We start from the raw sequence: 22286 nt of genomic DNA on the forward strand, positions 1-22286 counted from the left end.
TTCATAGTAAACACCCAAACTCTTCTGAAAAAATCATCAATAAAAGTGACAAAATAGTACCTGCTTCCAAGGGATTGAGTCTTGACAGGTCCCTACACATCTGAATGTACATAATCGAAAATACTCTTGGTATTATGGATGCCAGTGCCAAATTTCACTTTTCTTTATTTTTCTAGAACACAATGCTCACAAAATTCTAATTTGCAAGCTTTCGTACCTTTCAACAATCCTTGTTTGGCAAGATTTTGCAAAAAAATTTCACCAGCATGTCCCAATCGCATGTGCCACAACATTGTTGCCTCCGCATCCTTCTTGCTACTGAAAGATGTTGCTACTGCTGCTGTCTCAACAACTGTACTACCTTGATAGTAATACAGATTATTTTTCCTCACATCTTTCAACATCACAAGTGTTCCCGAAATTATTTTAAGAATTCCATCTCGCATCGTCACAATCAGGCCTTTTGACTCCAAAACCCCCCAAAGAAATGAGATTCTTTTTCAAATTCGGCACGTACCGAACATCCTTCAAGATTCTTATGGATCTATCATGATTACGCAGCTTGATTGAACCTATCCCAACTGTTTTACATGGATTGTCATTTCTCATGTAAATAACTCCACTATCAAGTTCTTCAAATTCAAAAAATCACTTCCGTTTGGGAGACATATGATAGGTACAACCTGAATCCAAAATTCACTTATTTCGATGGGATGTTGAAAGTGATACAGCCAAAGAGAAATCTGATTCCGCATCACGTTTACACTCTGCAACATTTACGTCTTGCGGAGTTTTTCCTTTCTTCTTCAATTTTGGACAGTCTTTCTTCCAGTGCCCTTTCTCATGACAGAAAGCACACTTATGTTTGGCAACTCTGTTTTTCGATTTGGACCTTCCTCTTCTCCCCTTTGATTAGCTTTGTTGACGACCTCTTGCCACTAATGCTTCATCTGCTATAGCTAATTTATTTTTTATCTTATCATGTTTTCTCAATTCATAACTATATAAAGCAAAACATACAGTATCTAAAGACACATTCTCCTTCCCATGAAGTAACCTAATCTCCAAATGTTCAAATTCATCAGGAATGGATGATAACAACATCAAAACCAAATCTTCATTTTCAAATTTCATATCTAAATTTAACAGGTCTGCTACTAACTGATTAAATATAGTGATGTGTTCATTCATAGTAGTATCTGGTTGGTAATCGAATCGGAACAATCTTTTCTTCATAAGGAGCTTATTCTGACCACTTTTCTTCAGAAATTTCTCCTCCAATGCTCTCAATAACTTCTATGTAGAAGTCTCGTTCATAAAAGCATACTTTTGCTCTCTAGACAAAACGATCGAATAGTTTCGCATGCCAACCGATTTATAGTACTCCACTCCATCTCTTCTATATCATCTGATTTCTTTTCTTCGATGGCAATGTCAAGACCCTGTTGGAAAAAAGAGTCTATGACCTCGCCTTGCCACATGCCGAAATAGCCAGTACCGTCAAATATCTCCACCGCTGCTTCAAACTTGACATTGGAGTTCTCGATCATGTGGACGAAGAAGCCGATGCCCCAGATGTAATTCTTGACATGGAATCGTCTGATGCCATTACAGACTCAAATGATAGTATTCAATATATAACAAATTACAAACAAACCAAAGGACGAACCTTCAGCTCTGATACCACTTGTTGGGAAAATCGGATAATTTTTCACTCAAAATACAACTAGTGAATTAAACCGATTCAATAATTTCCAAGAAAGATCGTTATAACAATTTCCTTAGACAGAATTATCATTCCAAATAAATTTTCAGGAAAGGCTAGAGGGGTCACAAGTGGTCCCACTTAAAACCTAGTCTCCTATGACAGAATTTACGTGTACGGTGTATTATCACAATCAGACTCGTATATACATAAACAGTACATACACACGAATAAGAAAATACACCCATATGAACCGTATAAAACACTACAAATAAATCCGACAAATATATTGAATACTATACTATAATTGAAAAGAAACTACCAAATAAATGTGTAATAAATAAAAGAGATAAGGAAAAAATGCACCCCGAAAATTGATAATGGAGTTCGGCCAATTTTACCTAATCTCCGGACACCATCTAAGCGACCCGCTCTTAATTATTTGGGAGAAGGAAGAATACAAAATTTTTGTGTTGGTGTTGGTGTACCTAATTGGGAAGGCTTGAGAGTTATTTTATAACTCTCAAGCAATCCCTCAATTCCTAAAGCCACCGATGTGGGACTTGGCAAATATGCCAAAAGTCAACACCTCTTTCGCTCTTTCTCCTCCTTCTTGATGGGGGAAACATCATAGGTATTCATTCCCAGGAGTCTCATTGGGAGCGTTGGCATGGGCATTCTCGTCGAGTACGACTAACGCGGTATAGAAATCATTCTTGATGTTGACAAGGGTTTCGTGCGTTCCCTTCTCTGCGATCACTCTATCTTTGACAACTGTGATCACGTCTGCTTCCTTGATCGTTGACAACCTATGTGCTACCAAAACTGTTGTCTGATTCACTGTCACTCGATCCAGTGCATCTTGAACTATCCTTTCTGATTCAACATCCAATGCGCTCGAACTGTATCATTAAACAACACAGGTTCTTCACTCACAAGCCCCATTTGCTGCCTTAGCCACTTCACTTGAAACTTTTGAATTTTAATCCCATCCGGTGTAATATGACTTGAATCAGGATGGTTGAATCTTTGCAACAGTGAGATCACCGCAAATTTCCCGTTTCCACTCTCTCTAACTAGAGCAACTGTCTAAAACATCATTAATGTGCCAACTAAATTTAGTACACACCATATGAGAAAGAAGAAGAAGAAGAATCACCGGTGAATAACTTTGTTTTGATAACTATAGGTAGGTTATCCAATTTTACCTTGCCACTGTGAATCAATAAGGAGAGGTCTTGGAATATATGCACATTTGTCCTCCTTGGATACTTGAGGCTTACATGCCGTAACTCAATTTCGCTCTTCACAGTCTCTAAGGTCAAGCCAGACTCATCATTGGCATCAATTTTTGAATTCCTGTCTAGTATGGAAAACATTAAAGCCGCAGCACTCTTGGCTTTGCTTGAATCTATTGGAATTGAATTCGATTGAGTAACTACCATAGCTGCCAATATTAGAGCAAAGAAAACATGCAAGATAAATAATAGGTTCTGAGGCCCATTAATCAATATCAAACAAAGCATTTCCTTAGTATTACTTGCTGAATTTTTCCTACGAGGATGTGTTTTCTGTACTTACTCGGAGAATGTCATTTTGCCATCCTTTACAAGATGGGCTCCAACGTAAAAACCAGTGGCATTAAACACAAAAGAATAATGCTAATGATGAACCCAAACCAATTCCACTAATCAACCCTTGCCTAATTCCTGCCCTCATCCGGCCTTCACACTTCTTCTCATATATATTTGTCACCTTCTCTTCAACACGAAATGAAGCAACTGTTCTTATACTCCTAACTGCATCACTAGCAACTTGACTTGCTTCCTCGTACATAATCTGCAAAAATTTTAAAGTTTACATAATTGAGTGATTTTCCAATGCTTACCAGAAATTTTTTTTTTTTTTGGGAAAACAAGTTTAAGGTTATTTTTTGGAAGGATAATTCATTGAATTCCTCTATATCAAGCAGATATCAACTAACGGTATCATTTTCAAAACACTCACCTTTGCATCTACACTAAACCCTTTCATGAACTTGGTTTGTATATATCCATTCAATCCTATCAGTGGTGTGAGGACTCGCAAATTTCTTATATTTTTCTCAAAAATATCCTTTTATTTGGAAATTATTATTTATTAAAACCCTACCACCCAATCTTTCCACAATAAGTGCAAATAAATCTAGAAAGTAGGGTTTTACTTTTGGTTTCAAGATCGGAGCAAAATTAGGGTTTTCACAATTTTTCGCCGGATGAATTTTCGGTATAGAGTAAGGATTAAATTTGGAGATTAAAAGTGACTTTTAAGTGAGAAATAATATGTGATTAGTAGCAATGAGATAAGGTTAGTGAATGGGAAGTAAAAACCCTAATACGTGTGTTTTTAAGAAAAACGGCGCGAACCGGCGGGTCCCGCGCACTACCGATTAAACGCACCACTTGACCACCACTTTCTTACCATACAAGCTTATTGAAACTTGAGCAAAATATCCTCTCATGTTCAGCTAGGTTTGACCGAATTCTAAGGCTAGAAATGCAAGAAAGAAAGAGAAAAAAATGAAAGGTGGTGTCGCCACCTAAAGGTTTCTTGACCAAGACAAGGACTTTCTATTTATCTCCAAATTTTGCATCTTCCTCCCCTTATTTCTGCTGCTTGGCCGACCCAAAGAGTGAGAGAGAGAGCAAGAAGAAAACACCATCCTACCTCTTGATTTCTAGCTACAAGGTAAGAAACAAAGGAAATAAACCGATTAATCTCACCTTTGAGTGTTTAGTTAGTGAAGTATTGGTGAGATTTTGGAAAGGGAAAGCTAGGGATACACTTGGTGGACACTAATCAAGGTAAGGAAGATGATCTCTCTAATTTTTACTTTCAATCTTGTTTAAATTAAGCTTAGTAACTCAATTTTGTGGTGAATCATGGATGTTATCATGTTTTGAAGGTTTTCCCCTTTTGATATTATGAACTAGGGTTTGAGGGCTTGCTGCCAACTTGATGTATGATTCATATATGTTGTAATTAAGGTTATACAAGGAGTTTTGGTAGTGTTAGAAGTAAGAAATTGAGGAAGGTTGCATTGAAAACTGAAAATTCCAGATTTCTGGAAAATTTTTCTTCCTTTCTGCCCGGTTTTGTTACTGCATGTTAGAGGCCGAATTGGCCTTAGGTAAAAACATGAAAGTTGTAGAGAATGGTATTTTATAGGTGCCTACAAAATTTCAGCTCAATCGGAGCAACGTAGGTCATGAAACGACCAAAATACCCTTACTATTTTAAGGTTTTTCCCAGTAGTCCTTTTGGTCAGTTTATCCAGTTTATCACGTTTATTCACTAGGATCCGTACTGATTTAGCTTTTTTCCAAAACATGAAAGTTTGAGTATTCTGACTTAGATTTTAAAAGCCTCCAAGAACACCTTAATCGGATCTTTGTAACCTGAGATATGACCATTCCAGTGCAGTGTGGTTAAATAGCCGACGAGTTGGATTCTGGTTCTGTAAATTGAGGATTTGACTAGGTTGCATTGGAAACTGGACTAAGTGATCTTCATGAACATTGTAGCCCTGTGTCTTAGCTTCGAAACAGCATAAATTACGCCTTAATCTGATAAGCGTAGCCTCGGATGTGTTATTTTCGCAACCACACGTCGAATCTGTCTTTTGCTAGATTGTATTTCAGCACTTGTTATTACTTTGATTCTTATTCTTATGATATTATGAGCCTATGGAACGGCTTTTGACTTGAATTTCTGATATGTGTGACTTTGGGATTTGGCTGAGGAAAAATAATGAAGCCTAAATGGCTGGAAAATTAGGTAAACACAAAGGGCATGCTGCCCGAATGTACGCTCGAGGACTAGAAAACTATATTTGCAACTTGAGTAAAGGTTAAGTGATTATCACTTGAACTAGCGAGAATCTTTGCTACTTTGTTTATCGAGGGTTATACGTTAGGACTTGGCCGAACTTGTACCCTTGAGGAAAAGACATAATGGCAAATGTAAACTTGTATTTCCTTGTACTTTCAACTTAAGTGTTATTTCCAAGTATCTATGCTACAAAAACCTTACGATTTGAAAAGCGAGCAAGTGTTTCACGAGTGTCTTTCAAATGAATTTCAATTGGTCGATTCTTAATAAACGGAACGTTTAAGTTTCGAATCCTACTCGTGTTTCAAAGTTCTTAAACTGAATTTTTATCGCAGATCTGGACTCCAAGCCTGGAGTCTAATTGAACGTGAATACTTGAAGCACTATATTTTGGTGAGTGCTTTCAAATATCCGATTGTACTTGATACATGTGTTCCTTACTTGACTTGTATGATTACATGAAAATGAATGATAGGGCGAGGGTGTACTTTACCGCACTTGCCCTAATATGACTTGTTCTTGCTAGTAATTATACTTGACTTGCTCTACATGTACTTGAGATATGTCTTGCCTGGAATTCCAGAAACCCTGTGGCTAGTTAATCGAGTCGAGCCGGCAAGGGCCTGGTCGATTAGATAACAAACCCTGGGTCACTAGCAAGGTCGAGTGGAGTGTTATCTCCTCGGCAATCCGGTATACTCGAGTATTACCACCCGTGTATCGTGTGGCGTGCGGGCCCGGAAAAGGGGTTGATCGGTGGACGGGGATTGGCGTGTAGTGGAGTTTTATTTTGGACTTGTTATTACTTGAAAGTTGACGGAGTGTCAACTACCCATTGATCAAGCTGGAATGGAGCCGAGATATGATTACCGTATCCTTATATATGACTGCAAACCTGATATTACTTGGCTAGTTGAAGTACTATTTCCCTGATTTGACTTGTTGGCTCGCTATTTCACTATTACTATGTTATTCCTTGATTTGTTGGCAAATTTGATATTTGGAACTTCACTGAGTTTTGGCTCACCCTATTAGTTTTGTTTTCCTTACAGGGGTACGAGCGAAGCGTGAGAAGTATAAAGGCTAGCGTAGTCTAGTTACTTTAGACTTTGTTTTGAATTTTGACTTGTACTCGCGCTAATCCTCGAATAGATTGTTTTGTACTTGGACTGTATACGTTTTGAACTAGTTTAAGTATATCGAGATCTTGTACCCTGTTTCCTATCGATGTATATTATAAGCTTGAATTGGGAATGTTATTTATAGTTCATGATGGATGTGTATGTTCGTGATTCGCGTGAGCTAGTGAGTGAGTCCTGGCGAGAGTTGGGCAGGCGGTCCGCCGAACCCTTTGGTACGCCTCAGGGAGAGGTGGGGTCGTCACAAGTGGTATCATCATAGCAAGAATAATAAGTGCTAGTTGCCAACTTGCACGAAAAGCAATAATCAAACCTGCAACTGCTGCTGAAGTGGATTGAACGAGCAGTACAAGTGCATCTCTAACTAATGCAGGCAGGGTAGCCACATCAGCAGAGAGCTTTGCACCAATAACTCCACTTGAGTTCTCGGACTCATCAAATCAACCAACCTCCATATGAACCACCTTTCGGAAGCACATCAATCTAATCAGTCTGATCCCCGGCCACTCCAAAAAAGTATGTCCTTGCGGGATATGCTAGTAATGATACCACTCCAAGAGCCACAAATATTAGTGCCCAAAATTGTCAATCCTTCTTTAGTTTCGAGGTGGCTGATAAAATGTTTTGATCATGTGCGTTGAATAATGTGTTAAATCAATTAGCTTGATTAATTACTTAGTAAATGAGATAATTGGAATGTTATCTATATATCTAGAATGTTGGAATGCCCTCTAGATAATTGAAATGTTCTCTATGTATTTAGAAGGTTGGAAATTAAGAAGGTTGTTGGTAAGTGTGGCTGGAACTCTTTCCTCTAGATCTAGAATGATCATTTACAACTATAAATAGACCTTCTAAGCTTCAAACCAATACAAGAGAGTGAAAGACATAAAAGAAAAAAAAACAATTAAAGCTACCCTTGTCTCCAAATATTCTTAATTCTTGGCTTAATATCCAACAAATTGGTATCAGAACTAAAGTTTCACAGCCTTAGTTCATACCCTAAAACCAGAAAAATTTGAGAAATTTTCAACTATACAAGATGGCTAATCATACTAGTGATGGTCTTCCAATTCCCATATTTTCCAGTGAGCACTATAATCATTGGTTCGTGAAAATGAGAACAATTTTCATATCACAAGATTTGTGCGAATATGTAGAGAATGGCTATACAAAACCAGAAAGTGAAGAAGGTCTCACCAATCAAGAATTAAATGCACTTAAAGGGCATATGAAGAAGGATGCAAATGCTCTTTCACACATCCAGCAAGATATGAGTCCAGATATTTTTTCAAAAATTATGGGAGCTGATCATGCCAAGGAAGCATGAGAGAATATACAAAAGGAGTTTCAAGGGAATCTTAAGGTAAAGAATGTTACTCTTCAAACTCTTATAAGAGATCTTTAAAATTTGACGATGAGTGATGATGAAAATATTCAAAATTACTATACAAAAATCACCACAATTGTAAATGAAATGAAAACCTTTGGTGAAGAAATTAGTGATAGCAAAATTGTTGAAAAGATTCTTTTTAGTTTGCCTCCAAAATTTGATCCAATGGTGTCCACAATTGAGGAGACAAAAGATATTTCTTCAATGAGTGTTCAAGAGTTGATGGGATCCTTGAAAGTTCATGAGAGAAGGTTGGCTAGAAATGTTGAAAAATCTGTTGAAAGTGCTTTCCAATCGAAACTAAATTTCACACCCAAAACCAATGAACGAGAGCCAACCTGTAACTACCAAAGAGATGGTAGATATGGCTGTGGAAGAGGCAGAGGCAAAAATTCAAAAGAAAGAGGAAGAAACAGCCTTCAAAGAGGCCTTAATGCTCAAAATTCACAACCTTGCAACTATTGTAGCAAGACCAATCACCTTGAAAAAGATCGTTGGCACAAAGACAAGCCAAAGTACTACTATTGCAAGAGATTTGGCCATATTGAGAATTGCAGATTCAAGACCAATCATCAATCACAATTTTCAGAAGACAAGCAAGGAGAAGGAAACTTATTCTATGCTTGTCACATGGCCACCGAAGTCAAGAACAATATGTGGTACCTTGACAATGGTTGTAGCAATCATATGACAAGAGATAGATCCATTTTTGTTGACTTGGATGAATCTATAAAGACTGAAGTGAAGATGGAAAATGGAGTCATAGTTCAAACACAAGGATTGGGAACAATTGGTGTCCAAACCAGGTAAGGTATGGAGTTCATTCGTGATGTTTTATTTGTTCTTGATTTAGACCAAAATTTATTCAGTCTTGGACAGCTTTTTGAGCATAATTATGCACTTAACTTTGATGATTATGAGTGTTGTATCTATGACGAAAAGGATGGTAAACAACTTGTGATGAAAATCCAAATGCAAGCCAACTAAAGTTTTCCAATCAAATTCAATTATAGTGGAAATCAAGCCTTGAAAATAAATGTCAATGAAGATTCATGGTTGTGACACAAGAGGTTTGGTCATTTGAATTTTCATAGGCTCAAAGTGCTTCAACAAAGAGGGATGGCATATGGCTTGCCAAGAATTGAGGAGAAACATGAAGGTTGTGAAGGTTGTGCACTTGGCAAACAACACCAGCAACCATTTCCTAAAGAACTTGCATGGCGCGCCAAGAAGAATTTGGAGCTAACTCATATGGATATTTATGGGCCCATGAAGACAACTTCTCATAGAGGTAAAAGTATTTCATCCTTTTCATTGATGATTTTTCAAGAATGACTTAGATCTATTTTATGAAAGAAAAATCTGAGGTGTTTTCAATTTTTAAGAAGTTGAAAAATCTTGTTGAAAAACAAAATGGCTATTACATCAAGAAGTTGAGGAGTGATCGTGGTAAGAAGTACACCTCAAATGCATTCCGAGAATTTTGTGAAGATGCAGGTTTGGAGAGGTAGCTGACCATTGGCTACACGCCACAACAAAATGGAGTCTCGAATAGAAAGAACCAAACTGTGATGGAGATGGCAAAATCTATATTACATGACAAAGTCTTGCCAAAGAAATTTTGGGCTAAAGCCATTTATACAGCTATATATTTGCTCAATCAAAGTCCTACAAAGGCTGTGTTGAATCAAACTCCAATTGAAGCATGAAGTGGAAGGAAGCCATCGGTGAAATACTTGAAGGTTTTGGGAGCATTTGCTATGCTCAAATTCCAAAAGAAAAGAGGTACAGGCTTGATGAAGTAAGTGAAAATTATATTTTTGTCGGTTATAGCTCCAAGTCTAAAGGTTATAGATTATTTAACTTGAAGACTAACAAAACCATTATTAATCGAGATGTTATATTTGATAAAAGTGCTACTTGGAATTGGGTTGAGAAAAAGATTGTGAAGTAGGTTGTTTGGAATCATGAAGAAGAAGAAATTCAACAAATGAAAAAGAAAATAGTGATGATTCAACACCAACAAGCAGTTCATCATTATCTACAAGTTCAAGTTCAAGTTCAATTTCTCCAAACTCAACTCCAAAGAAAATGAGGAGTTTCAGTGATATTTATGCAAGATGCAATTTTTGCATTCTTGAACTAGAAAATTTTGAAAAAACATATGCAGAAAAGGATTGGAGAAAGGCAATGGAAGATGAAATTTATGCAATCGAGAAAAAGCGATACTTGGAAGCTAGTTGAAAAGCCTCAATCCAAGGAGATCATTGGTGTCAAGTGGATTTACAAAATCAAGTTGAATCCAGATCGTTCAATCCAAAAGAAGAAGGCAAGACTTGTTGCTAATGGCTATTCATAGCAGCCCGGAACTGACTACAATGAAACATTTGCACCGTTACAAGATTTGATACAATTAGACCTCTCATTGCCGTGGCAACCCAAAAAGGTTGGAATCTCTACCAACTTGATGTCAAATCTGCCTTTCTGAACGGAGAATTGAAGGAAGAGGTGTATGTTGAACAATCTTAAGGTTTGTCAACGAAGGATGAGAAGACAAAGTATATAAGTTGAAGAAAGCATTGTATGGATTGAAACAAGCTCCAAGAGCTTGGCATAACCAAATTGATTCTTACTTCATGGAGCAAGGATTGAAGAAGAGTAAAAGTGAGCGAACCTTATATGTGAAAACTCAAGGTAAGTTAAACATTCTCATTGTTGCTTTATATGTTGATGATTTGCTTTACACCAGTAACAATGAGAAGATGATTGCTGATTTGAAGAAAAACATGATGAAAAGATATGAAATGAATGATATGGGACTGCTACATAATTTTCTTGCTATAGGGATTTATCAATATGATGATGGAGCCTTTATTTGTCAAAAGAAATATGCTAAAAATATTCTTGTGAAATTTGGCATGACTGATTGCAAACCTATGGCCACACCATTTGTTGTAAGTGAAAAGCTTGTCAAAGAAGATGGTGAAAAGAAAGTTGATTCTACTTTGTATAGAAGTTTATTTAGTGGGAAATTTGCTTTATCTTACAGCTACAAGGCTGAATATCATGTTTGCTTCAAGTTTATTATCAAGGTTTATGCACAATCCCAATCAATTACATCTTGGAGCAGCCAAGAGAGTGTTAAGATACATCGAAGGGACACTCAACTACGGCATCAAATTCAGCAAAAGCGCTAATTTAAATTTGCATGGTTATTGTGATAGTGATTAGGGTGGATGCCTTGATGATATAAAGAGCACCTCAAGCTATTGTTTTTTGCTTGGTTCTGGAGTATTTTCGTGGGCATCAAAGAAGCAACAAAGCATGAAAGGACTATAGATTGGATTATGTAAATTTTAATTTAACAATTTTACCCTTAAAAAATGATCACATGCAAGGTACATGATGAATTCCAACCAAAAACTAGTCGGAAACCTACGTAGAGACTAAATTTGATTAATGTAAATTTGTAAAGGATGTAAAAATACACTTTTAAAAGTGAAGGATGAAAAAAGTTATTTTACAAAATATGAAGGACGTTTTGAACGATTTTCTCTATCCAAAAACTAACATGAAGATGGAACAGTCAATTTTGTTTTTTCTTTAATGTGCCTTGCAGCAATCTATCTTCAACATTTTTCTTTATTTATTTTTTGTTTTGTCAATGTCTCTAAATTATTTTGGGCTTTTGTATTATTTAAACTGCACATTAGAAAAACTGAATCTGTACCTACATAAGCTCTAATTTGGAATTCAAAAAAAAAAAAATTCAAAGTCAATCATAGTAATCAACACATATAATATTCTTAAACAGTGGCTTCCCATCCCATTGAAAGTTGCCTTGGCAGCTGCATTAAGTGAGAGGAAAATAAGTACTACTAGTAAACAATACAAAACAAAAATAACTTTCTAAGACTTCGGTACATGGAAATGAATTTTCAAATATTATGATTGTCTAATATACAAATAAAAATTGTAATTGCATTTTATCTTGCCCTCGAAATTTTTAATACATTTCTTTTCATCAATACATTTCATAGAGAGAGAAAAAGAGGAGGTGGCAATAAAGTGAGACATATTCCTCTTTATTTTTATCATTTAATTAACTCAGTCGTAATCATATTTCACATCATTTTTCAGATACAAATATAAGGATTTATCAAGAGCTCATGTCGACAAATATTTCCTTGCTTGTAATAGCTTTAATATGATTCTTAATACGGCGTATCTCCCCACTCTATCTTTCCCAAAAAAAAGGAAGATCGCTTCAAATGTAATTTGTTGATAGTGACTGAATGGCACGTAGTCCAAGTCTACAGCAGTTTCTATCAAAGCATTTTGGTTTCCACAATTATTTTAGCTCAAAATCGGACACTTTAGGTTAAAAGCGGGATCAAGCAAAGCAACTTTCATATTTTATTAGTGCTATTGGATTTGAATAACGATTTGTATATAATACGCTTATGGCTTATTGGTTCGGCTAAAGCAGCGAGTCTTGCAACCACTACAAACGAGTCCAACGGTGGAAGGCAGCCAATTATTTTTGTTACATGCCAGTCCCCCAAATTATGAACTATCCTATTATCTTTCTTTAGGGAATTACATTATTATTTTGGTACAATATAAGCTTTGAGGACATCATATTATATAAAAACACCAGGGAAAGAAATTAAAAGTTCAGTAAGTAAATACTTGGTCATTTTGTGATCTAACATAGAAAATCAAAAGGTTGAATCTCCCAAGAACAAAAAAGCATTAAAAAAAAGAATAAAAATGAAAAAATTTGGGGACACTTTGATAAACATTTTCTTTGACTTGTAGTTTATGATCTTTCATCATCTATTCAGAAATAGGATATAAGCATATGCTCCAAGAACCAAAGCAGAAGTGGAAATAATGTTGCAAAATAAATAAAACACAGGCCTTATCATCCATGCGAGAAAAAAACGAAATAAAAAGATCCCAAATGTGGGGTGGACAAAGAGAAAAAGGAGTGCCATTATAAGGAAAATTCGAATTTAAAATCTCTCACTCATATTCCCTTTTCTGAACTACTAAACTCATCTCTCTCCCCACTTAGTGTATATACAATTTGTAAAATACAATACCAATTTCACTTGTTTTACTTTTTTGAAACAGTACCAAATGTACAATTAGGCAGTATATGTCATACCTAAATAGCTCTTACATCTTATCCATTTAAATGGAGTTTAATTTCATAAGATGCATAAAAAACAAATGGTGCATAAGAATATTTTTTAATTGGTGCATAAGAATTATTCCCATAAAGAAATTTACAAACTCGTAATCAAAGACTGTACACTTGGATTTGTAATAAGAGATGAGAACAAGCTGAATGTATTATTCTCTCCATTCTCGTCTCATTTGTTGGTTTTTTTGGTGAAATGGACCTCTTCTTTGATCAATAAACTTACATAGATTTGTATGAGGATATATATAATTGGACAATATTGAACATTTCATGAAAATTAAAAACTCATACAACCGACACCACAATGGTTCTCTGTCTTCTTTTGTGGGCAACAGCTATAAAGACGGTCATTGACAAGGATTGTACATTCTCTTGACAAAAAATTTAAAAAAAAATTAAAAAAAAAAACAATAAAAATAAAAGTAGAAATCAAATCAAGTGGATGTCCCTACAGAAAAAAAACATATTCGTAGAAGGCACAAAGAATCTGATCCAATCCTTTCGGGCCGATATTTCGTTTACTCCTGCGTGTGTGTTCTGTAAATGTGTGCGTGTGTTCTTTCCGTCAATGGAAAAAAACAAAGAATCTGATCTAATCTTCAAGGTCAGAACTCAGGAGACTCCTGCTGTACACTTCAGACTTAGTTGGCGGGTACTGTTATATTTAATTGATTATTAGCATCCATATTATTGAATTAATCTCAAAATTTAAACTGGGATTAACAAATGGTAAATTTTTGTAAGCTATTTTTTGGGCTAACAATTACAAATGTATGTTAATTGTGCAAAAACTAAATTTCATGAAAAGTTTATCTTTAATAAATACCACCAACAATGATTATTTTAATTAAGAAAGACATAAACTAACTAAAATTACTAATTAAATACTAATAATCGTACCTGTAATTAGTATTGCAGAGTGCTAATGATACGTTAAAGAAAATATATGAAAACAAGAAGATAAAAAACTTCTTCTTGTTATCATGTAGTTTGCTTTCCAAAGCTGAAACTTCTTCCCAACTTCTTCAAATTCTTTCTAAACAAAATTTGCTTTTTTTTTTTTTGGAATTTTTTTGTTTGTTTGTCATCTTTCTTCGCAGATTCCGACATCCCATCTTGTTTTCTACTGGAAAAGAAAAGCAAGCTGTTCATATTTCTCCTCTTTCCTGATGCTACTACTACTGCCCACTGTTTCTATCACTCTGTATTCTTTTCCAAGCTCAAAGTTTTGAGCTTGATGAGAGAATTGCTTTTGGAATTACCAGTTTCGTTTATACTGAAATGGGTTTTCTGGGTTTTCAGGATTACAGCTTAAAATTGTGAATTGAGTTTATAAAGGAAAAAAAGAAAAGAAAAAACTGGGAATTTCAGATATTGATCAGTATGGATGAGAAATCTGGAAGTGGGGTGATTGTTGCTGAATTGGTGAATCAATCAACTCATGAACCTCAATCAATGCAAGATGAAGATATGTCTCAGCCTCGTCATTTTAAAATGGTAAAAGGAAATTTCAACTTTTTTTTTCTTTGAAATTCTTCTTGTCTGAATCTGTGACGTGTATGGATATATTGCTCTTTATTGGTGGATGGTAAAAAAAAAGGCAGTTTCTCTGTTTTCAATGTGGCAAGTCTGTAATTATACTCCTTATTTTTGCCAGAAGAATTGGTTTTTGTGTTTAATTATGTCTTGGTTATATGATGTTCTAGTTAATCTTAGGACTGTTTGATGAGCTATGTTTGAAATGTGAAGCTCAGAAAACACCCCCCCAAAAAAAAAGGAGTTCTTGATAGCAAAGGTGAATGCTTGTTTGTTTGGATATCTGGGAGTAGGCAATGTACAATCTCAATCTTATATGTGAGTTCAATTTCCTTCAACAATTCAGAAGAAATAAACTAATTGTCATGTAGTATAATGGAAATGAGGTTAGTGGGTGAATGCTGCTGAAGAGAGGGGGATCTCAAGAAGGTGTCTGAGAAGAAGAGAAACAGAGAAAGTTTCATGTGAAAGTAAAAAAGTGAAAAGAAACTCACTTGATCATGAGAAGAAACATCTTTTGAGTTTCAAGGTTATATGCTGATAAGACAGCATTCATAGAGGTTGTCGGGCTTATAGTTGAAAAAATACAGTGTGATTCATTAGTGTCACAAAATAAATGTATGATACTGTTTCTCTTCGTGGTATGTATTTCAGACATCACATTGACATTTAAATTAATTGTTGGAGAAATTTCTGCTTTATGGATATAACTTCAAGGGTACAATTTGGACGGAACTTTGATGCCAGTGTGTGATTAGTCGAGGTTTATTTTATGGCCGGGTGATGAGAAATCCTACAAGTCCAGAATCCTGTAGAGATGCACAACAGTTTGAAGGAAAATTCAGTGCCCTGAGCACTTGTCTGACCTGATCGATTTACCAGGCTTGTTATTGTCAGTGCTACATGTATGTAAAAACTTAAAAAAAAAAAAAAAAAGAAGCTAAGACCAGTTCATAATTTTCTCAGTTAAATTGTTAACCAAACATTTATATTTTGACTCCAAGGAAGTTGTGGTCGAATTTTTTACTGATTGCATTGATAATATTTTTCATTTGTCATTTAAATATCAAGGATTCTAAAATATGCTTGTTCTTGTAATTCAGAAAGAAGAAGGACAAGAGGCCACCTTAATGCAACATCCAAAACGTCCAAACCTTTCTTCTTTGCAAGTACCTGTGAGGTCCTTGGAAAACACATTGTCTAGTTTTGCACGAATTGACATTCCTAGTCCAAGTTCTACGAGGAATGGGTTACCTCCTAGACCAAGCTCAGCAAAATTTATGTCATCCATGAAAAATCTTCTTCCACAGAAAAGCTCCAAGGGAAAGAACCTTTCCCATGATGGTGAGAAAACAGTTCTCATAGTTCCCGACACTCCACCTTCTGATAAGCCTTCAAACAGGCCTTCTACCTCCAGGTCATTTTCTCTCAACAAAATTTTGTTCTCTTCATCGACAACATCAACACATTCTTTGCCAGTTACTCCAATGACAGATGCAAGTACCTATGAAGTAGAGGAAAGTAACTTAAATGGCCACACTTATTTACCTGTAAGTCTCCTTACTTATTTACTTCATGTTCTAGACTCTTTTTCTGTGCTTGTTACTCTATGCTTAAGTCAGTCTACCTCTGACAGAAGCATGAGGTTGAGCAGCAAATGCAACGCTCATTCTCAGTTCCCGTAAATGTTAAAGTTAAAAGCCTAAGACGGACAGATTCTTCAGGATGTTTGGTTCGTGTAATATCAGCAACCCCTCGGCCTAGAACAGATGAGAATAATGTAGTAGACAATGCTACAGAGATAGAAACAGGTAAATATTATTCAGACCCTATGTATAGGCTGACGTTTTTGTTAAGAATTCAGAAACAAGATATTTCTAATTGTTTGGCATTCTTCATGAATTCCATTAGTATCGTGACTGTTGTGTCACGAAGTTTCAAGACTATGCCCTTTGATTAGTTTGTTTGACTCTGCATCCAATAATAACCATCACATATTTTTTTTTGTTTATAATGTATGAAGCCGTTTGTACCTCTGTTCAGCCAAGTGAACTCAATGAATGTTGTTGCCTTAAAAAACTGAAAAAATGATATAGTGAATTTTGGAATATTCATATGACTGAGTTGATTTTCAAATGACACTGTACAATGAAATGACTGCAATCTGTCTTTCCAAAACTAAGGAAGACAAGAAATTTTAATCTACTTCCATCTATCTTTCCTTTTCTTTTTGTCTTTTTGGTTTCCCTAAAATTTCTCAAAAAAGTTTGGTTCTAGTTACAATTATTTTCTTCTGTGCAGCATGTGATGATGCTGCAGAAGATATACCAGAAGAAGAGGCAGTGTGCAGGATATGTATGGTTGAACTTGGAGAAGGCGGTGAAACATTTAAAATGGAGTGCAGTTGCAAAGGAGAGCTTGCACTTGCCCACAAGGAATGTGCAATTAAGTGGTTTAGTATTAAAGGCAACAAAACTTGTGATGTCTGCAAGAAGGATGTTCAGAATCTTCCAGTAACATTATTGAAAATACAGAATCCAGCTGATGTCGTAAGAAGGCCGCCAGTAGGTGCGCAGCAGATGGAAGTGACTCGTTACAGGCAAGTTTTGAACTAAAATATGCACTTACCTTTCTTCCTTTTTCTAAATATGCACTTAACTTTGTCATCATTTTCTGTTTTGTTAACGTCAATGTAACTTGAACATGTTTTAAACAACTAAGAAAAGAAGAAAATAGATTATGCACACTCAAGCACAAGGCTACAGAAGAAAACAGGTTCTGAGCAAAAGGCAACTAAATACCCAAAGAGGATGATATTTACAGAAATATGAAAAAGGAAAAGATAGAATGGGAAGTAAAACAGAAAATGAAATTAGTGAATTGGGAGAACCTTTGACTCATAAGTAGAAGAAAAGAACGGGGAGGTGGAATTTCCCAGTGCTTCAGTTTTATTGAGAAAGAGTTACATTAAAGAGCTGCAAGATTGAAAGAAACCCAAAAGAGCAACCATAGACGCTCACAATATTGGTATTATGAAAGAGAAGAACCTTTAGCTACAATTAAGTGAACAAGATCACAATTAAGTGAAATTTTAAGAAAAGCATGTCTATTCCTTCTCTCAACTTGCTCGCTGCTTACACACATCTTGCTGGCCTAGAATCTAGCAAAATGGTGTCAGGAATGATGATGTCTTCAATGTTGTTTATGGAAACTTCGCAATGGAATGATATACTTGTAAATAATCTTCTAGTGGTCTTACAACAGTGATAAAATTTTAGTCCAAATTGACTCAGGCTCTAGTCTGTTCTTACGTGCAGCGTGTAAAACTTGCTGATACATATAGAGACGTTCTTGTTGCCTTTAAATCCCAACTTTCTGGAGCTTATTTTGGTATTTTATTTGTTCACCCTCAAATAGGCTCTGGCAAGACATACCAATCCTTGTCATGATCAGCATGCTAGCATATTTCTGCTTTCTGGAGCAGCTTCTGGTATGACTTTGCTCTCTGCTTGACATTGCCTTGCTTTAACCAGTCTAGTTTACACATATAAGGTTGTGCACCACATTTCTATACATTTGAACTATTACTCATGTAAATTTCCCTTACCTGAGTGCTGACAGTGCCGTTCTATTAGCATTCATTGATGTATCAGCTGTCTTTTGGTAGTGAGACTCTTTATAAATCATGTGCTTTTTTGAGTTTAATAAAAAAAAATTCATAAACAAAAAAAAGGCCTGTAATGGGGGCCTAAGACCCAAAAGAACCCAATGATGAGATTTTACTCTTTATAAATCATGTGCTTTTTTGAGTTTAATAAAAAAAAATTCATAAACAAAAAAAAGGCCTGTAATGGGGGCCTAAGATCCAAAAGAACCCAATGATGAGATTTTTTTATCCAGATATAGGGTGCCTGTGGTAGGAAACAAGGCATATATTCTGGTTTGACTTTTGGAAACATCAGAAAATGTGCTGGTCTTTTACGATTTTATACATTAAAAATGAGTGGAATGAGAAATTTAGCAATTCCATATGCTTCTTTCTGCAATATATCTCTCCAATATTCTTCCTTCAAAAGCATCACATTGTCATCATAATTCACTTTTCTAAGCAGGTATCTGACATGGGACCTCGTGCACTTGCGATTTCTTTACCTTTTTCTTGTGCACTAGGCTTCATTTCAACCATGATAGCTTCTACCATGGGTAAGATTTTTTTACTGTTTCTTCTGCTGGCGATTTCTATATTTACTTTCCTTGTTTGGTACTATTTTCTCTATCTTTTGGACCAAAATAGGGCCTTTAGTGGTTATTTGCATCGCATTTATACACTGTCAATATAGGCAAAGGAAATGGATGCATGTTCTATACTAAGCAGTATACACAAAGTGGAATTTTCTTTGCAGTAATATAGGTTAATAGCACCAGTTCCTATCATTTAAGCATCTTTGAACATATAGATAGCTGTATGGGTACGTTGGGTCTATAGGTATTTACAGTATTGCGACCATCAAGCCAAAGCCAAAAAAAAAAGGGATAAAATGAAGGAAAGATTCTGGAAAAATTTTCAAAAATGTTAAGAAACCATTTCTACTTTTGTTGCACCTATCTCTTTTGCAAAATTGTAGTTGAAAAAAGTAAACTAGTCAATAGCTCATCCAAGCACATTAGGAAGGCCTAAATGTTGCCTTACATGCTTTACATCTAACTCAATTGACGAGTGTTGAGACTTGTCCTTGTAGGCTAGTTAAAAAATGATTTTATGCTTGGTTACTAGCTTAAGTTAGTTGGATACTTTTTTTTTTTTTTTTTTTTTTTTTTGTAAGTGAGAGGACTTGAACCCAAGACCTCTCACTTACAACCTCTCCAACCTTACCACCCAACCCAACCCTCTCCCCCGGTTAGTTGGATACTTTAATTTGGTGCCTAGAGTCAGGATGTAAAAGCTTTGAGACTGTCCCAGTGGTTGGTAGCATAATCAGATTCTAAGTCAAAGTCAATCATCTAAGTTTTTTGTGAAGAAGCTCAGAATATGGCTACCAAAAGGATAGTCCACAACACTGAGAAGTTAATTTCCAGCATAAGAGAAGTAAGATATCAACCATAACAGACCAAAAAAAAAAAACAAAACAAAAGGAAAGAAAACAAAAAAGAACCAAAAAGAAAATGTATCCTAATTTGTAGTGAACAGAGAAATGAATTGAAGAAGAAAATGGGGAAAACCAAATATTGACATTTTTCTAAGAGCAAACAATTCTCTTTGAATTTTCAATTTGCTACAATTCTAGGAGGAAAGTTGTTTATGATTTTTTCTGTAAAGTGATACATCTTGTAAGAAAGAGCTGAAATAGCAGGATTTGCTATGGCAGCTAGTTGGACAGGTACTTCATAAGCTTAGACAAATATGTTGAAACTACCACATAAAAGAAAGCTTTACCTGATTGGCCTAACTATAATGAATACTTCCTTTTCAAGTGTAAAACTTTCACAAAAGTATTTGATATTTTAACTCTAGTAAAGGGAATACCTTATAATCTCCTATTTGCTTGCCTGCCTTATAATAGAATGACATTGTTTATATACTAAACTTGGAAATGTTGATGTGCATGTTACAAAGCATTTTCTGCATATAAATTGTCCATGAAGTTGGATATGTTCATCTGATGCTTTTACTAGGTTTGATTTTTTATTCTATTATTCTTGCTCCTAATTGATTATTCTTCTTATGATAAGTTTTTTTTTTTTTTTTTTGGCAGTTAGTAAAAGTTACATGTGGGCATATGCCTCATTCCAGTTTGCAATCGTCATCCTTTTTGCTCATATATTTTATACTGTGGTAAATTACTCTCTCTCTCATTACTTTCTCTTGCTTCTGTGCCGCTGGCACCCTCATCCCCCTACCATCACAGTCACACACTAACATCTCTCGCCTCTTGTTTGTCATATGGGTGGGTGAGAAGGGCTCCCGTACTTTCTATCTTACATGTAGAAGAAGATGAATTTTATTATATAGTTCAATCAATCTACTTCTGCAGCTTAATGTAAATGCAATTCTATCGGTGCTGCTTTCTTCCTTCACCGGGTTTGGAATTGCAATTGGCACCAATTCACTGCTTGTGGAGTACTTGAGATGGAGAACAAGCAGACGTCATTCATCTCATCAGCATCCAAATGTGTCCGGCAGCACCGGTAGCACCATGAACACGACCTAAGACACCGGCAGCACCATCATCAATCTCAGCATGATAACCACCAGTCGCAACATCCACTGACAGATAATCTATCTATTAGGCCAGCTGAAAATGGTAGGCAGCATGAAACCGCTACTCTGGGAACATAAAACACATTCTTAAATGATCTTCCTTTCCTTTCTAGGTAGCTCAGCACCATTGTTCCGTAAGTTCGTCGATATTGAAGCCGATAGTAAGTTAATACCAGTTAGAGACTTCACAAGCTTGGGCTTGGAAATCTCCAAATTTTGGTGAACCACCGTTTGGATTGGTCATTTTTTCAAAAACAAGTTTTTCAAATACAATGTTACAGTAATACACAATAACTCAAAAAACATCTCATCCATGCAACATGTCAAATACTTCAAAAAAGTTTTATAGTAAAAATTTTTCATAGACACTGCTACAGTAAAATTTTTTTAAAACAGCTAAATTTTTCTTGGATGAATTGAATATAGCTGAAGTTGATAGTTGCTGTAGCTTATTTTACAGTTATTGTTGATGAATCATTTGTTGCAGCAAGGGAAAAAAATGGCTTCTCTTTTCAAGGCAGATGGTAAATTCTGGTTTGGTTGTGTAAGATCTCCAAATTCGTGGAAGATTGCAAATAACACTGCAGTTTTTGGCTAGCAAACGAATTACCTGTACTCTGTTTTCGTAGGAAATTCTGAAGCTCAAATTTGGCAATAATCCCGATCATATTCCTTCCTCAGCTAACTACGCAATATCCATTCAATTTTTAACTACTACCGTTGCCATGCAATGTTATCAGAATTCCTGAAGCCTAGATAGTAGCGTTGTAGTTAACATGTAGTGGTGTCACAAAGAAAGGTGCATTCTATTGGGACTCCAATTCAGCAGGCTCCCAATGGTATATTTGTAACCCACATTTATTTTCGTCTTTTTTTTTTTTAATAAAAGAGGACTCTTGCAGGCTGCAAATGAATCAACTCAGCTCATTAGTGCTCACGAGCCGACTCAATTAAAACTCGACTCAAGTTCAAAGTCAATATTAAGATCACGTTAACTTGTCAAAGTGATTGAGTAGAGTGAGTAGTTAGATATTTGGTTCATTAGCTTGTCGAGCCGACTTGAATTTATATATTTTTAATAGTGAACTTACATATATACCCCTTATAATTTTATCATTTATTAGAATCCAATATCAATTTTATCCATTTTAAACAATATAATTTTTTAAATT

At 35.6% G+C, this 22286-nt stretch overlaps 1 protein-coding gene and 1 pseudogene across 3 annotated transcripts; one reads left to right on the forward strand and one right to left on the reverse strand.

Moving 5' to 3' along the window:
* Positions 1-2572: 2572 nt before the first annotated feature.
* On the reverse strand, positions 2573-7346 carry LOC113722700 (ABC transporter B family member 11-like; annotated as a pseudogene).
* A 6422-nt stretch (positions 7347-13768) lies between these two features.
* Positions 13769-21799, forward strand: LOC113722630 (uncharacterized). Of its 3 annotated transcripts, none has more exons than XM_072048246.1 (9): positions 13769-13971; positions 14622-14816; positions 15959-16405; positions 16492-16666; positions 17157-17454; positions 18273-18345; positions 18968-19058; positions 20609-20688; positions 20888-21338. In XM_072048246.1, exons 2-9 carry the CDS (start codon positions 14703-14705, stop codon positions 21062-21064), a joined length of 1455 nt encoding a protein of 484 aa, XP_071904347.1. In that variant the 5' UTR covers positions 13769-13971; positions 14622-14702; the 3' UTR covers positions 21065-21338. The 3 variants fall into 3 exon arrangements, 1 of the variants encoding a protein (XP_071904347.1); XR_011814009.1 differs by lacking the exon at positions 13769-13971 and adding an exon at positions 21602-21799 and having other exon boundaries at positions 14162-14816; positions 20888-21157; XR_011814008.1 differs by lacking the exon at positions 13769-13971 and having other exon boundaries at positions 14162-14816; positions 20888-21157; positions 21228-21338.
* The last annotated feature ends 487 nt before the right edge of the window (positions 21800-22286 follow it).

Source organism: Coffea arabica, chromosome 5e (assembly GCF_036785885.1).
Source record: "Coffea arabica cultivar ET-39 chromosome 5e, Coffea Arabica ET-39 HiFi, whole genome shotgun sequence".
Taxonomy (NCBI): Eukaryota; Viridiplantae; Streptophyta; class Magnoliopsida; order Gentianales; family Rubiaceae; genus Coffea; species Coffea arabica.